Source organism: Mytilus edulis, chromosome 3 (assembly GCF_963676685.1).
Source record: "Mytilus edulis chromosome 3, xbMytEdul2.2, whole genome shotgun sequence".
Taxonomy (NCBI): Eukaryota; Metazoa; Mollusca; class Bivalvia; order Mytilida; family Mytilidae; genus Mytilus; species Mytilus edulis.
In genome coordinates this window covers 21,970,092-21,988,598 of record NC_092346.1, presented here as the reverse complement: position 1 = coordinate 21,988,598, position 18,507 = coordinate 21,970,092, and the positions used below count along the sequence as shown (strand labels likewise).

The 18,507-nt window shown below is 33.2% G+C and overlaps 1 protein-coding gene across 1 annotated transcript in view; it reads left to right on the top strand.

Annotated features, from left to right (window-relative positions):
* Positions 1 to 18,507, top strand: part of LOC139514210 (uncharacterized) — a 179,066-nt gene that overhangs the window by 102,314 nt on the left and 58,245 nt on the right. The window contains exons 19-21 of the mRNA XM_071303036.1: positions 2,603 to 2,819; positions 10,366 to 10,586; positions 11,098 to 11,291. Of these exons, the coding sequence (XP_071159137.1) occupies positions 2,603 to 2,819; positions 10,366 to 10,586; positions 11,098 to 11,291 (632 nt within the window). The remainder of the gene's footprint in view (positions 1 to 2,602; positions 2,820 to 10,365; positions 10,587 to 11,097; positions 11,292 to 18,507) is intronic.

Sequence of the window (18,507 nt, the reverse complement as noted above, 5' to 3'; positions counted from 1 at the left end):
AGGATATATGCATGCCGAAGCCTGGCTACCTACTCTAGGAACGGTTTTAATCAGATGTGAATACTTTAAAAATATTCCAACGATCTGTAAGAGTACTTACAATCTCGTTCTCTTTCCTCTTGTAATAATTTAAAAACTTTTGACTTTTGTACGCTTTATACAAGTATATTCTGTTCCAAACTTAAGATCAAATTGAAAGACTCAGTCTAACTTTGTGTAGAACAAAAATTGTCTACGTAGTTACAAATAAATCGTTTAGGACGAGAAAATACTACTTTGGAAAAAAATCTAATTCAAACAGAAGACACCTTAAAACTAACATTATCAATTGCTTGATTTTTTTGTTATCAACAACACCCTTTATACCTTTTGAGTCTAAGTTGTTTTATGAACAATCTGTATTTCAAGGGCAACAAAGTGTGATCCTCTTCCTGATGGGTGGTTCCTTTATTTATATGAGAAGACTTAAAGCCAGTTCTTCAATAATTATTATGTAATTTCATTGAGGAACCATGTTTTTAAAAAAAACTCATAAATTCGAATTGTTCAGATCAAATTCGAGTTATAGTAGATTTCTATAGGAAAGAATGAAGGCCAATCATAATGATAAGAGTCACAGTCATTCATTTAAGTGCAATTTTCAGTGTATGAATACAAAATAAAGTTTTTCTAACAAAAACATTTTCAATATAAAATTGACATCGCTCTTAACAGAGAAACCACAGCCACCGGTCATTAACATGTAAAAGTTCGTTTACCACTCTAAACAGGGAAACCATGCCCCACCGGTTATTAACACGTAAAATTTCGTTAACGACCGGTTTTCTGGTCCGTTTTTTTTTAGCTCACCTGGCCCACAGGGCATTATAGTAATTTTTTACCAATTTTTCATTAATTTTTGTAATGTTTTACAAAAATTTTCTCCTTTGAAACTCCTAAAGGGCCAAGTTTATTATAAATAGAAAAAATTGTAAGTAGCAAGAATGTTCAGTAAAGTAAGATCTACAAAGACATAACCATCATCAAAACACAATTTTGTCATGAATCCATCTGTGTCCTTTGTTTAATACATAGACCAAGGCGAGCGACACGTGCTCTTAAGAGCCTCTAGTTCTGTTAAAAACCAATGTTTTTTTTACTAAAGATGAAAGAATGTCAGGTGGCCCATTAAGAGAAGCTAATTCTAAAACCAGTAAGAGAAACTATTTCTTAACAAATATGAAATAATTCCAGTATAATTGTTTGAACTCTTGGAGTCTAGACTCCCCTTGCAAGTTAACAAAGCCAAATAAGGTAGATCCATAGTACTCGAGTCATTAATAGCTTAAGTGGCCAAACATGTTCGTGATATTTACCTGATCGTGTATTAAGTAAAGGCTTAACCTAAAAATCTAAACAAGTTGACAGTGTCGATTCTGATTTTTCCCCTGAATTTACTGTATTTATCTGGATAATTTAATTGTTAAAGTTTTATTTCATGTCTGTTATGTTTTCTTTTATTAATTGTTGTTTTTTTTTATTCAATTCCTTAATTTCGTTCATTCTTCTTGTAAAAATTAATAACATCATTCTTGTCGTAACCATATTTAGGTGTTTAGGTCACAAACCCAAATTATTACTGACTGGGTCCACAAAACTTACAATACATATCTATTGAACATACTGATATAATTAACTTCAATTGTAGCTCAGGCAAAGATACTTGAGTAAATTAGACTATTAAAATGTATTTTTTATGGTCCCTTTATCAGGTTGGGAACAAACCCTCTATATTGTGATTATACCTGTATAGAGAGATAATCTTTCTATAGAGGGATATTTTTGTTTAGACTGGATTTAAATCAAAATAGGGCAAAATGGCATTTTCTACTTATTATGGCAGTAACCTGCAACAGTTGATGCACCAATTGATGTACTTAATTTAATATACACATGCCCAGTTTTCTGCTTATCTGACTAAATATACAATCTATAGTTCATCATGATTGAAAGCTGTGATGATCAGGTAAATTCTACTCACTTATGCCTCACTGAACAGAATTTCTATTGTTAGATTGAACATGAAATTTAAAGGTCAACTATTCCTCTTGTTGGTGATCAGGTGTTCAGATAGGTATACAATAGATTGCAAGTTTTGTCACTAAAGCAGAAAACTGGTCATCCCAATTTATAGAAAAGTGCATATGTTGATGCATATAATGCTAGAGATTATAGCCAATATAAATAGAAAATGCCATTATGTCCTAATTTGCTTTAAATCCAGTGTAAACAAAAATACCCCTCTATAGAGGGATAAATGTATCCCTCTAAAGAAGGATTATCCTCTATACAGGTATAATCACCATACAGGGGGTTTGATCCAAACCTATTTATATGTCTTAAAACTCCAAATCATTGGCGTTTTGGTACAAAAAATTACTCAAACATTTTGATCTATTTCGATATGTTTTTTCTTTATACGAACACAACTACTTTATTGTTACATTAACCAGATATAATATTAATTTTTTTCTTCATCTTCTGATTCATTTATGTAGATATATCTGTCTTCTTTATAACAACTGCTACTCTCAGTTAATATGTGGTTGTGTTTTTTTGCCAGATGAACATGCATTTAGTACTGCTCTGCAAATCATTCTTCCAGTATTACTCACTATAACAATACCAACAGTACTGATCACATTCCGATGGATAAAGAGTGTACATAAGTTGAGAAAGAAATTGAAAATGGAATACAGACTTGGAGACCTATCGATGGACTTTCATAATGATTATGCTAATATGGATACACACCCACTTACATCTCATTACTATAAAAGGTATTGTATTTGTTTTTATTTATTTCTTCAATTAAGTAGGATATGAAATGTACGTCAGTTTTTTTTTCAGTTTAATGTTTGAAACTCGATTATTTAATATCAAATTACTGATAGCAGTAGGTGGAACAGCTAGTAGTAAAAGTGACTTTTTTTGTGTACCATAATAAACGACTAGGAAAACAACACTATTAATGTGTTGCCTCCGTGACACTTTTCTGTATTTTTTGTAATCAGTAACGCTCATAAAAAAAAACCACGGAAACACAGGGTGTGGAATTACCTAAGCACTTGACAACGGATTTTGTAAAAAGGGTTCATATAGTAAAACCAAAATCAATCTACGATAAACTCTGAGAACCAAATTTTTTTTTTTTCGAATTTATTAACAGAGAATTTAATTGTATTAGTTTGTTATATTTCATATCATCACCGATGAAAAGACTGCATAGATAATTAAAAAGAAGGTCTTTCCACTAAAAACAATGTATTTTAATATGAAAGTAGTAAAATTAAGTTTAAAATATCATTTCAACGGTCAAAGTTTAGCTTATTGTACGCTGATTCCAAAAATGTATGGTTTCTATACAATATTTTTTAAATAAGGGAGATAATTTACTACTTCCGGTTTAAAAAATGTTACTTTCGATAATATTTAAATATTTAATTGACACTGATTCCAAAAACATCTGGTTCTATATACTTGTATATTAATAAAGTACAAAAATAGCTACTTCCGGTTTACACAAGGTCACTTCCGGTTGTTTTTTTTCAAGGTAAAGTGGTTTGATACCTTTTGCCAAAAGTGTCATGGCCTTATCATGTATACAAATGAGGTAAAAGCAAAGGTCAAAATCTAGAACGTCAAATTAAACTATGACCTTGAGATCAATTTCAAGGTCATAAACCAAGGACCTCAAATCAAAGACCATAGGTCTTAATTATATTTGGTTAATGAGTTATATCACCATACACGTATTTTTAAATACAAGAGGGAGAAAACTCCCTTTTACGTTCAACAGACCTTTGCAATCAAAATTTACGTGTTATGACATGTCGCAACTAACAATTTAGAAAAAATAATTTGTCGATATCTTATACGGTTTCTGGAAATGAGTGGAAATAAGCCAAATTCAAAAATTAGAATATGACCTTGACCTTTGACCTTGACCTAATTTTATTTTTTTTGCACCAAAGACCTCAAATCAAAAGATCCTAGGTCTCTATCACTTATGGTTTACAAGATAGAAATGCATATCACTTATATCAAATGCATAAGGGGAAATAACTGTCATATGGAGTGATGATATTGCTTCGGTCAAAATAGGACAAATCATGCGAAGGATATAACGAGCAATTTATAAAATAGATTTGTCGTAATCTTTTACTGTTGCTAAGGAGTAGTGGACGCAAGGAAAACAGTGTTTGGGGAGATAACTCCTACAAAGAAAAGTATTCGGTTACGCAGGGTAAATTTCAAAAGCGAATAAACTGTTCGATATTATATACCAAATATCTAAGCGACATATAGCGAAACAAATATTTTTCGCAAGAACCAAATTAGGCGGAAGAAAAAAAAATAATCAGAAGAAAAACAATAGGTCTTTCCACAGAAAAGTGGAAAGACCTAATAATGACCTCGATCTACCAGCAGTGGTGTGAAAATGAGATTTTTAAAATTTGTTGTGTCCGAAAGGCTTTTAAATCTCTAAATAGATACATGTAAATCATACTTATAAACACATTTATGAAACATATTTGTCATCTTCAAACCACTTTAGCAATATTTTATAGCGAAAGAGAGGCAAAAGATCAAAGAGACGTTCAAACTCAAAAATAAAAAATTTAAAGAGACAACACCATGTCTAAATAAGGAGATCAAGAGACAAACAAAAGTACTGAAAAGAAGACTGAGCAACATGAACCCCAAAACTTCAGGTTATCTAAGCAAATGAATACAGATGGTTGACATGGATACACAAATATATATATATATTTAACTAATTTTACTACTGGAAATCAAATCTTTGACATTTTCCAGATTGTTTTCTTATTTGGTGTTATCACTATTGTTACTTAATCATTCAGTAAGGTGCCGTGTTATCTTGTATAGCTTTCTCATGTTTTAATCGAAAGCTGTTGTATCAGCCTCTTCCCCAAAATGATTAATTTTTGCCTTTTTCTCTATCTTTGCATTCCTTATCACTCCCCTTTCTTTACTATTGTCTCCTTCGGTCTTCCTAGTTTAAATCATTATATATGAGCGTTAAAAAATTTGTGTTGTTTCTTAGTTTTTGATTTTGGTGTTTTTCTTTCTTTAATTATGACAGGTTAAGTTTTGTCAACATCCATTCGTTCCCTTTTTGTTTTTGAATCCTAAAATGTCTTCACTAATACTTATGTTAAGCTAACACATATGTAGGCCTTTATAAGAAAGGACGTACGAAAGAGTAACAAGGATAAATAATCATGCATTTTTTTTCTGCGTAGTTTTCGTTATGTTCCTTTCGATAAGCATGCAAAACTCACGAAAAAATTACATAATGTAGTGTATTTAAGCTCGCGAAGTCTTATTCGGGCAATAAAATTCCGGGCCTCTAAAGATTGTTTAAATTCAATTAGTCGTATATGGCTTTAATTCGTATGATGTTGTTTTTATCAACAACTGGAAAAGCTGCACGACTATGTCGCATTAAAAATTCAATGCAGTTTAGTGAAACGAAAGGAAGGCTAAACAAACGTATGTGCGGTCATAGATCAGACATTAACCTCAATGCTAACGTATTCTATACCAGCATTTCAATCAGCCCGATCATTCCATCGTTTCCATGACAGTTCGCATTATCGAAAAGATATACCATAGCTCTAACAATCCTAATCTTTCAACAACTCTCCGTAGACAAAAAGAGGACTACTGGATTAGAAAATTGGGAACTGCGACACCTTATGGCTGCAATGACAAAATTGATGGTATAGGTATTCTATCTAGTCCTTCGTGTAACTCGGTGAATGTGATGAATATTTTCAACTCGATTCCTCGACGTAGACGCAGTCATGGTCATCGTCATTATACATCACCTTCTCTGCATGATGTATCTATTAATGACTTGCTGCCATTTATACAAAAGGTATTCATCACATTCGCACGAAACTTTATTCATTACCCCTTTCAAAACTTCATTCTCTGTTCAATTTATGTTTGGAATCCACTGTTACAAACCCTCATTCAAACCAATACAAAATTACAGCTATAATTTCGGATATTGCAAGTCACAGACTTTTAAAGCCAGTCCGCATTGGAAAAGATGAAAAAGAGAAAAGATCTTTCCTTAATCTTTCCTTTGCCAACAAATGTATCGATGGCGTCAACTAAGCCAATATCCTTCATCATAAATTAGTTCAATCGAAAATACCTCCTTATTTCAAAGACCAGTCTGTACCAATCATTTCTTATACCTATACCAAACCTATTGCAACTAAAATTTTCAATTACAAACACGTTTTGCAGGATCTCGATATTGACGACTTCAAGTCTAAACCTCCTGATTGCACTTGTGCTAGTTCCCAATTCACATATAATCCTGCTGTCTACGTTATTACCGGTGACCTCAACATTGTTAATAACACTTCTCTACGAAATGTGTTATCGAAAGGTCCGAAATATCGTGAGCTTAAATCCATCAATTGAAAATACAACTTTAAAATTTTGATGGATTCAGTTGAGGATTATGCCAGGCAATGTGCTAAGCGCGAGAAGGAAGACGTAGACACTCTTTCCGAATGGATTAAGGCAGTGAGTTCGTTAATACAAATCAGAATTAAGAAACTGAATGGGTCTATCAATGCCCATGCTACGTCAATCTTTAAAGACCCAAATGTTGCAAAACACTTATCCTACCTCCATGGCAAATATGTTGTTGTCCCCGCAGATAAAGCCCCAAACAACATCGTTTATGTATGTAAAACTCATTACATTAACTGCTTGATAAACGAATTAGGTCTTGACCATTCACTTGGAAACTCAACATATACCCTCACGACACTTACCAAAGAGGAAATCCTGGATAATCATAGGTCTGTTCTGTGTTCCTTTGCAATTTCAACCAAAGATGAATAACTGGATCTGCCATCACTGTATTGGATACCTAAACTACATAAGTGTCCTTACAAACAACGGTATATTGCTGGGACTTCCAAGTGCTCCACGAAACCTCTTTTTAAATTATTAACATCTATTTTATCAGCAATCAAAGACGGGCTTCAGAGTTATTGTGAAACTGCCTATTCTACAGGGGGCGTGAATCAGATGTGGATACTTAAAATTTTCAAAGATCTTTTAGAGTACATACAATCTAACTCTCTTTCATCTTGTAACAGTATTAAAATATTTGACTTTTCTACTCTGTACACTAGTATTCCACATTCCAAACTAAAACACAAATTGAAAGAGTTGGTATTGCTTTGCTTCGTAAAAAAGAATGGCCAACGTAGATACAAGTATCTTGTCTTGGGCAGGGATAAATCCTACTTTGTAAAGGATCACTCTGATTCGAACAAAAAAAAATCTCTGTAACTGATATTATCAAGATGCTTGATTTCTTGATTGACAACATATTTGTAACGTTCGGGGGACGTGTTTTTCAACAGACTGTCGGCATTCCAATGGGAACAAACTGTGCCCCTCTACTTGCCGACTTGTTTCTTTATTATTATGAGGCTGATTTCATGCAGGAACTTCTTAGGAAGAAAGATAAGAAGTTAGCAATATCCTTTAACTCTACTTTTCGCTATATAGATGATGTTCTTTCACTAAATAATTCAAAATTTGGTGACTATGTGGAACGCATCTATCCAATCGAGCTAGAGATAAAGGATACTACAGATACAGTTACGTCGGCCTCATATCTTGACTTACATCTAGAAATTGACAATGAGGGTCGGTTGAAAACGAAACTTTATGACAAAAGAGATGATTTCAGCTTTCCAATTGTGAACTTTCCATTTCTAAGTAGCAACATTCCAGCAGCACCTGCATACGGGGTATATATCTCCCAGTTGATACGATATTCCCGTGCTTGCATTTCCTATCATGATTTTCTTGATAGAGGGTTGCTGCTCACAAGGAAGCTATTAAACCAAGAGTTCCAAATGGTGAAGTTGAAATCATCCCTTCGTAAATTTTACGGACGCCATCACGAGTTGGTTGACCGTTATGGAATAACCGTTTCACAAATGATATCGGATATGTTCCTTACATCGTAACTACAATCCCCTTCCCTTTCATGAATGAGACCTACCGAATTAGACCATTTACCGGATTTGTTATCACATAAGCAACACGACGGGTGCCGTATGTGGAGCAGGATATGCTTAACCTTCCGGAGCACCTGAGATCACCCCTAGTTTTTTGGTGGGGTTCGTGTTGTTTATTCTTTAGTTTTCTATGTTTTGTCGTGTGTGCTGTTGTTTGTTTGTCTTTTTCGTTTTTAGCCATGGCGTTGTCAGTTTGTTTTAGATTTATGAGTTTGACTGTCCCTTTGGTATCTTTCGTCCCTCTTTTAGCTTAAAGAACATTATATCAAAATCTATGATAGAACTGTTTTACGTGCATTTATATAAGCACGAAAAATGTCTATGGCTCAAAACTACCAAACGGCATTCTCTTTTTATCTACATTAGAAATACTCATGTCCAAATATTTCAAGTGTAGAATGTATTATTACCCAAATGATTTAAAAAAAAATATATTATTAAAATGGACTTTAAAGTTAACTTTTTTTCCATAGAAGGTCAAATACCCGCTCAGAAATTCAAATCCAAGGATTTTTATAATAACAGGCCACGTTTTATCAGATATGAATTCTATCCTTTTTTAGCTCATCTGACTTGAAAGGCCAAGTGAGCTTTTCTCATCACTTGGATACGTCGTCCATAATTTTTACAAAAAACAAGACCAACATTGTCTATTGATCCCATAAGGAGTTATTGCTCTTTATAAATAATATCTAACAATTTTTCGTTAATTTTTGTACAAAAAAATCTTCTCTGAAACTACTGAGACAAACTTGGCCACAATCCTCATAAAGGTATCTTGTTTAAAAATTTGTCCGATAAACCAGCCTGTGAACCAACATGGCCGACTTGGCTAAAAATAGAACATAGGGGGTAGGTTGCAGTTTTTTTTAAATCTTAAATCTATTAAACCAAAGCAAACGTATGTTGCATTATTTCAAGCATCAAGCAACAAAAACAGCAGGTGAGTGACACAGTCTCCTTGAAGACTCTAGTTTGTTCTAAGATCCTGAAATGTCTTCACCTATTCTAATGTTAATCTCTATCATATATTGATTATTATAATTAAGGTCATAAAAAAGATAAGCAAGGACAGATATCAAAGATCCAAATTTACCGCGTTGTATTTTTAATGGTAATGCGTGCAAAACTAACGAATAAAAGTTACTAACATGTAGTTTATTTAATCTCCAAAATCTAATTCGGGCAATAAAATTCCAGGCCACTGAAGACTGTTTTAATCGATATTCGTATATGAATTTAATTGATATAAAGTTTTGATGAACAACGGGAAAAGCTGCACTATGATTTTGCATTAAGAATACACTACATTTTAGCTTGGCGAAGAAAAGGGAAATAGGATCTCAAAGAATTTGGTGTTTTTTTGGTGTGTGTTTTTTTAAGCTTAAACATAGCTGATTCTACACCTGCCAAACCATCCCCACATTTCTTTGGAATGTGACTTTGCACTACTTCAAAACTGGTATCATGATTCAAATCAATAACATATCAATTCGGAGGCTCTCCAATGTCTAGAAACAAGGAAGATTTAGACTGCCACTGAATGGTATATAGGATGGGAACAACATTTAGCCTTGTATTATTACCAATGTCATTTCAACTGAGCGGCTGGAGCTTAAGTTTTAATTTGCATAAGGACAGTATTTTTAAAGATGTGTGTAATAAGGATGATTGTCGTTATAATTATTATTGAATTCTAATCACCTATCAGTGTTACCAAACACATATACAAAAGACCTGAGTGCATGATATGGGACGAATAACTGGATAATTAATTGATGAGTTCATCCCAAAACTCCTGTCTATATATGGACTTGTCTTAAACAGGTGAACTTCTTAAACCCCGCCCAGTCAAGTGAAATAAACCTATTATTATTATAATAATATTAGTATGCAATCTCAGAGAATTTATTTTACATCGAAATGAACAGAATGATAGGTATTAGCAAGAAAAATGATAGTGCATACAGAATATTTCGTTAGTTGAATAAAAAAAACAGTATCTTATTTTATTACATTTTTATCTTTTTTCTAATACTAATAGAACAGGACAAGAGGGCATAAGTTTGGTTAATATAAACAAGTGCTAGTAACAAGTGCTAGTAAACAACGTATTATAATAAACAATAATAAAAATATGTGCCGCATCAGATCAAATGAAAAAAAAGTATGATACTTGCAAAATCTATGGAAAATATAAATAATATTTGTTTTTTGCATTGTTCTAATGTCGCAGAGAATCAAGAAGTTTAAATCTGCAGCCCACCGTAGTACCTGATAAGTGGGAACTTCCTGTCAAGTGCTTAGTGGTTGGACGACTCTTGGGTTCTGGTGCATTTGGGCAAGTACTAAAAGGTCGAGTTAGCAAAAATATGATCCTTCATAGAAACCTGCCAATTCCAAGAGGATCAGACATAAGCGGGACATTCATTTCCGTAGCAGTAAAAATGCTCAAAGGTGAGTAACTAAATGACATGAATAAAATACATCTATTCGATTGTTCCTCTGAACCTTTTGCCGAAGGGTTATCATGAATGTTAGTAACACATCTTACATATATCTATTTCGTTCTCGTCTGACTCCAGTTATGGTATTGTTTTGTGAAAAGTTAAAAAGCCTCGTAAGAATTTGGGAATATGATAAATGATGAAAACTTTCTCGATAGTTTGTTGATTAAAAATATTTCGCAGTTATGTTTTATTGTGTTCGGTTATTGATTGATCAACATTTAGCAAAGAAACCATCTCCAAATGGTGCTAGGAACAGAATACATCCAAGATAACTTGTACCAATTTTAAGGCCTATTTGTTTTGTGCCCTGCATTGATACACCTTATCCTTTCTTTTACATTGGGCTGTATACGAAGAATAAATATGAAAACTATTGAGTATATATTTGTAGATAAGTTAAATAATGGTTTGTTTCGGGGTTTGCTAAATTGCTGAAACTTTAATTCTATGTATTTCAGATAATGCAGATGTATTACTCAAACAGGATTTTTTGAAAGAAATAGCACTGATGAAAATCATTGGCAAACATGCCAACATAGTCTGCATGCTTGGTTGCTGCACACTTCAAGATCCTGTTTGCTTGGTTGTAGAGCATTTACCTCACGGTGACCTCAAAACTTACCTCAGTAAGATAAGAAAAACTGTAGAAATGGTAGGGTATATTTCATTAATTTACAGAAGAGAATATCACATTTTCTGAAAGATTAGGAGAATTAATTAGCAATATTGCAAAAAGCGTTTTGAGTGAAATTGATAATATTTTACACGCTGTGTTTTTATTCAATCTAAATATCGGGATTGGTGATCGAATGGTCTAATTAATTGATCTACTGTTACAGTAGTACTAGCATGTCAACACTGAGATTACTAGTTCGGAGTACACATCGGGCAGATGCCATCGACTCCATTCTTAATTTACTGAAGGGTGTAGTTTACTCGACCAAAATATCTGAGCGCAACAAAATAGCACAATAGTGGTGAAATCAATAAAATCATTTAATGAAAATACTATTATCAAGTATAGTTGACGTACTCAGTCACGCTCATTTTGCAATTCCTTCATGTTTTTTTTCGCGAGAATAGGTGTTACTTTTCTGCTGTGGTCGTCGTGGCTTCCATAGTTGTTAATACTTTCTTTTGAAGTTCATTTGACAGCATTCTTGTGATAGCAAAGATATTTTCAATAAAGTTGCATGACTATTAGTTTCATTACTATTTCGAAGCTCTGTCACCTTTGTCATGGTCCAGTGAAATTGTATTGTAAAGGCTGTACCAATAAAAGCTCATTAAAAACGGTATATCACTTCCTAATTATATTTGATAAAACTGCAGAAATCACTTTGTGATCCACGTAAACTTGAAACAAACTTATTAGTAAAGGTTATCTTACAAATGTTGTAATAAGATCTTTGAATATAATATACATTGGAACACATATCGATTTAGTCATCAGCAAATCATAATACAATCAAATGTGTAGAGACACATCCACGATCATTTTTTCTATAAAGAAGTTAACCTTTAACTATCCTACTGCCTGTCGATACATTTATTTTTGGCATTGCACAAGTCATGTCTTCTTTGACTGTCCATAACGTTCAAATACTAAATCCCATCTGGAATGTGCTTAAGTTGATTTTAGTCTCGGATGCATGATTTTTAGGTCTTTCCACTTTTCTGTGGAAAGACCTATTGTATTTCTTCTTATTATTAGGTCTTTCCACTTTTCTGTGGAAAGACCTATTGTATTTCTTCTTATTATTAGGTCTTTCCACTTTTCTGTGGAAAGACCTATTGTTTTTCTTCTGATTATAGAAAAGTGGAAAGACCTATTGTTTTTCTTCTGATTTTTTTTTTCCATCTATTTTGTTCTTGCGATAAATATTTGTTTCATAATATGTCGCTTAGATATTTGGTTTATGATATCGAACAGTTTATGTGCTTTTGAAATTTACCCTGCTTAGCCGAACACTTTTCTTTGTAGGAGTTATCTCCCCAAACACTGTTTTTCTTGTGTCCACTAGTCCTTCGCAACGGTAAAAGATTACGACAAATTTATTTTATAAAATTGCTCGTCATATCCTTCCCATGATTTGTCCTATTTTGACTGAAGCAATATGATCGCTCCAAATGAGAATTATTTCCCCTTATGCATTTGATATAAGTGATATGCATTTCTATCTTGTAAACCATACGTAATAGAGACATAAGACCTTTAGATTTGAGGTCCTTGGTCCAAAAAAATAAAAAAAAAATAGGTCAAGGTCAAAGACCAAGGTCATATTCTGATTTTTTAATTTGGCTTATTTTCACTTATTCCCCAAAACCGTATAAGATATCAACAATTTATTTTTACTAAATTGTTAGTTGCGACATGTTGTAACACGTAAATTTTGATTGCAAGGGTACGTTGAACGTAAAAGGGAGTGTTCTCCCCTCTTGTATTTAAAAATACGTGTATGGTGATATAACTCATTAACCAAATATAATTAAGACCTATGGTCCTTTGATTTGAGGTCATTAGTTTATGACCTTGAAATTTATCTCAAGGTCATAGCTTAATTTGACGTTCTAGATATTGACCTTTGCTTTTAACTCATATGTTTACATGATAAAGCCATGAGACTTTTGGCAAAATGTATCAAACCATTTAACCTTGAAAAAACAAGCGGAAGTGACCTTGTGTAAACCGGAAGTATTAATATTAAAGTATATAAAACCAGATATTTTTGGAATCAGTGTCAGTAAATCTTCAAATATTATCGGAAGTAACATTTTTCAAACCGGAAGTAAAAATTTATCTCCCCCTTTTTAAAATATATTGTATAAAAACCATATATTTTTGGAATCAGCGTACAATGAGCTATCATTTAACGATTTAAATGACATTTTAACTTAATTTTAGAACTTTCATATTGAAATACATTTTTTTTGGTGGAAAGACCTTCAATTGTTCCCTGAACCATTGGTTTTTAATTATTATAATTTTTTTTCCGCCATATCTTGAAATTTTTGTTTTGCAATATGTTACTTAGATATTTTGTATATTGTATCGTACAGTTTACACGCTTTCACCCTGCTAAGCCGAACCATTTTCTTTGTAAGATTTATCTCTGTTCACTGTTTAACAAATGTGTGCATCTCCTTCGTAACAAAAAAAGATGTCGACAAAATTCTTTTTAGAATTTGTTCGTTACATCCACAGAAATTTTTGGCTAATTTGGAACGAAGCAATTCAATTACATTTTATAGGAGTTATCTACCTTTACGAAATAAATTTGTCAGTATGTTTTTTTAACTCATTACCCGTTAACCGTATAAGCCTGGTATATCTTTATTTGAGGTCCCTAGGTCCTAACTATGAAAATGAGGTCAAGTTCTCAATTTGTGACTTTAGCTTGTTTATGCATTTTCTCGGACACTTTGAGAGATACAGATAAAATAAAAAAAGCAAAATGTCTGCTTTATTGTAATGAAGATATGCTACATTTAGTCTGAAACAATTCAATGGCATCTTATAGGAGTTAGTGCCCCCGAAATGTATTAATATAAGGTTATTTGATTATAACTTCAACTAAATTCATCATAAAGCCATTTGACCTTGTACAAAAATTTAGGTGACAAAAATGACCGTGAAAAATGACTACCGGAAGTGACCTTGACAAAACCAGAAGTAGTTTTTTTTGCAATTTTTTCATATAAAAGTACTCAGAATCCATATATATTGTCATATAGATATAGAAACTTATCACTCAAGACTAGAAATGTCTTCCGACAAGCCGGAAGTGGCCAATTATCTCCCGTTCTTCATACAAATGTATATAGAAACTATATATTTTTGGAATCAGTGTGAAAGAAGATATTATATGAGACCGGAAATGACATTCATTTCACTGGAAGTAGTATATAAGCTCCCTTATTTCACTCAAAATTATAATTAAACCATTCTTTATCGCATCAGTATGAAGAAACTATCTTATTATCAAAATTTCCTTGATGTGGAAAGATCTTCGATTGTTCTCTGAACAATTGGTTTTTAATTTTTATTATTAATTGTTTTTTTTTACTTTTTACAGTAGTCAATAACTACGAGTACTCTCAATTTGTATGTTCTTGTTAATTTGACCTATTGATATTTTTTGTTACTAATCCTGTCAAGATAAATTTTCAAATCTCAAAAGAATTCGCTAGGAAATACGAAAACATATTTTTTTGATGACGTATAACGAATATATTGGGGATTTTCTGAAACAGACCGTGTCTTATAGTCGTCATATCATAGCCAACGCAGCTGGACTAAGAATAGTTCGAAAATATATGCTTGATACTGTGAAAAGTTTATGAGGAACGCTCAATGAAGGCTTTCAACATGAATCAGTTCCACAAATGCCTTGACACGTGGCTCTCTATCTGAGGAGTGATAATTTCTAGTTGTATCCTTACGATCTCGATTGAACTGTTATAGCTGCAAAATGGTTAGTGCTGTCTGTGATTCAACAATATTACTGGACTGGTTCTCGATGTTTGACCAACATAAAACCATTCTTACTCAGGAAGCTAATATCTAAAGAACTGATTTATGTTGACAGCTGTAATTGAATGTCCTAGTAAAGCTATTCTTAGTATCTAGCATATATCTTCAAACTATGACTGAACTACTATGGCTTTGATGATGTCTTCATTTTCCCGCTATTTTGATGTGTCATATTTCTGAGCTTACAACACTGTCGTTCAAATTGAGGAGAACGAATATACTTTGCTTGTGTGCTTGCAGATCTGCTATGACAGATAGTTTCCCATTTTAATATGCATTGTATCAATCTTTCCTTCAATGGCAAATCCAAGGCGTTTACTAAAAAACAGAACAGTTATTGTTATTGTTATTGCTAATCATGAAAAACTTAATAATAAAAAAAATTCTCAAGGTACCAACCATTCATCCTAAACCGTTTTACATTAAAAAAAAATAATACAATAACATACAGGAACATTTTTCAAAATCCATATGGAATCTACCCGACCCTTCATTGTCATTCCAATAATTTTTCCACTTCCCTCAATGAAATGATTGCAAACAATGTATTCCTTTACTTCCTCCCTCCTTTTTCCTCACAATTTTTTTAAATGAATTGCTCTACGCTTAATTGATACAAAGGTTAACATAGATATTTTTTTCAATTCTATGTAGTGTTCATGAAATTAACGTGTCCATGCTGCTTACTTATGTGAAAAATTTTCATATACAGGTAATTTAAACCGATGTACAGATGAAAACAAATTTAATTACACGAAACTAACTGTAAGCAGGTATACAGTACATCCCGTTTGGTGTGAACACAGCCTTACTAATGAGTCTTTTGTAGACCAAACGTGCGTCTGGCGCAAATACAAATGTTCAATCCTGGTATCTTTTATGAGTTGTAAAAGTTCATAATATTTTTACCAGTCCTCTTCAACTAAGAACTTAAAATATGTAAAGTCGAACTCCTTGACGACACTGGCAATATATCGCTCTTTATAAGAATTTCTTTGAGGTTAAGGTATCCAGTATAAAGATGGGAGATTTTTTAACGTCGTTTGTTGATGTTAATAACATATAAGAGAGGAACGAATTTGTGATTTTCTAAAATTTTCACTTACGTGAAGTATATAGGAATACATGTGGGATTCTCGTTGAATTTTTAAGCGAAAGTTGGAATGATTTCATTTGTCTATAATTGTTTGTTCTGATTCAGATCCGGGTAAAACTTTCAATAACCCCCCCCCCCAAAAAAAAAAATACCAACCAAAAGCACAAACCACACCCACAAATTAAAAAGGAGATACATAGGAGAACCGAAAATGCGAAGATACAATTTAAGACAATAACAATCAAAACCAAGGAGTAAACAAAGACTCAAAAAACCAAAGTACATTTACATCAACAGTTATAAATAATAATTAAGAAACAACACGAACTCATCTAAAAACCTGGAGTAAAATCAGGTGCTTCAGAAGGGTAAGCATTTCCTGCATGGTAAGCGGCATCCGTCGTGTTATTTCTTTTTTCAGTTCGGTAATGATGGAAGGTTATTATGGCTGAGGAAGAATATCAGATATGATTTCTGACCCACTTTTGTCATAATGGCAAATCAGCTCATGATGGCGACCGTAAAATTTCTTGAGTGATGACCTTACTTTGATTGATTCATAGCCCTGTTTTACCAACTTTTGAGAAAGCAGTGTTCCTCGTTCAACAAAATCAACGTACTTTGATCTAGCTCTAGAGTAACGTATCAATTGAGACACATATACTCCATATGCTGGTGCCGCTGGGATGTAGCTACACAGAAATGGAAAGTAGACTATAGGAAAATCAAAATCATCGCGTTTGTCATAAATTTTGGTATTCAACCTACCATCAGTAAACATTTCGAGGAAAAGGTCTAAATATGAAGCAGATTTATCAGTGTCGGTAGTATCTTTAATTTCAAGCTCACATTGGATATATTAAATGTAAGTGATCACTAAATCTATTATTATTAAGAGACAGTTCATCATCTATATACTGAAAGATGAAATTAAAAGACTGGGCTAATTTCTTTTTATCCTTTTTGTACAAGCCCTTGGAAAATTTTGCTTCATAGGAATATAAAAACAAATCTGCAAGTAGAGGAGCGCAATTGGTACCCATTGGGATCCCAATAGTCTATTTGAAGACCAAACCTCCAAATTCAACAAATATGGTAACGTTAAGGTTATTACTACCACTGGGTCGATGCCTCTGCTGGTGGACTGTTAGTAACCGAGGGTATCACTAGCCCAGTAGCCAGTACTTCGGTACTGGCATGAAAATACGGATTTTTTGTGTTATTAAAATTTGCTGTTACAAAATGTTAGAAATTATTATAAATTAAGGAATGTATCTCCCTCATGCGAAGCTCTGATTCCTTTCACGAATTTGGCTATACTTTTTCGACCTTTTGGATTATAGCTCTTCATCTTTTATATAAGCTTTGGATTTCAAATATTTTGGCCATGAACATCACTAAAGAGACATGTATTGTCGAAATGCGCATCTTGTGCAGGAAAATTGGTACCGTTAATGGTATTACTACCACTGGGTCGATGCCTCTTCTGGTGGACTGTTAGTACCCGAGAGTATCACCAGCCCAGTAGCATTTCAAATATTTTGGCCACGAGCATCACTGAAGAGACATGTATTGTCGAAATGCGCATCTGGTGCAGGAAAATTGGTACCGTTAATGTTATTGTCAATTAAAAAGTCTAGCATGGCAGTGATATCCTCGTCGGTATATTTTTTCCTTGACTCTGTTTGATTTTTCACAAAGTAAGCTGAATTCCAGCCCGAAACTGGATATTTAAAATGTCTAGTGCCTTTTTGTTAAAGAAACATAAGCTGAGTTCTTTCAGTCGAGTTTTAAGTTTAGTATGTGGAATAGTGGTATAAAGAGTTGAAAAATCAAAGGTTTTAATGTTGGTACAATGTTTTAATGAGATTGTAAATTCACCAGTAACTCTTTTGAATTTTTTAGTATCCACACATTAATACCACTTCTTGAATTACCATTTCGGAATATTTCTGAAGTCCTCCTTTGACTGCAGTGAGTATGGTAGTAAGAACTTTAGAAAGGGGTTTAGTGGAACACTTGGAAGAACCTGCAACATACCTTTCCTTATAATGATTCTTGTGAAGCTTAGGAATCCAATATAAGGATGGAAGATCCTGGTCTTCATCCTACGGATTAACACCAAAGGAGATTAGAACCGATTTGTGGTTTTCCAGGATCTCCTGCTTCGTAAGCGTACTTAGTGTATATGTAGGATTTCCAAGTGTGTTATTTATCCCTAGTTCCTTAATCAGGCAG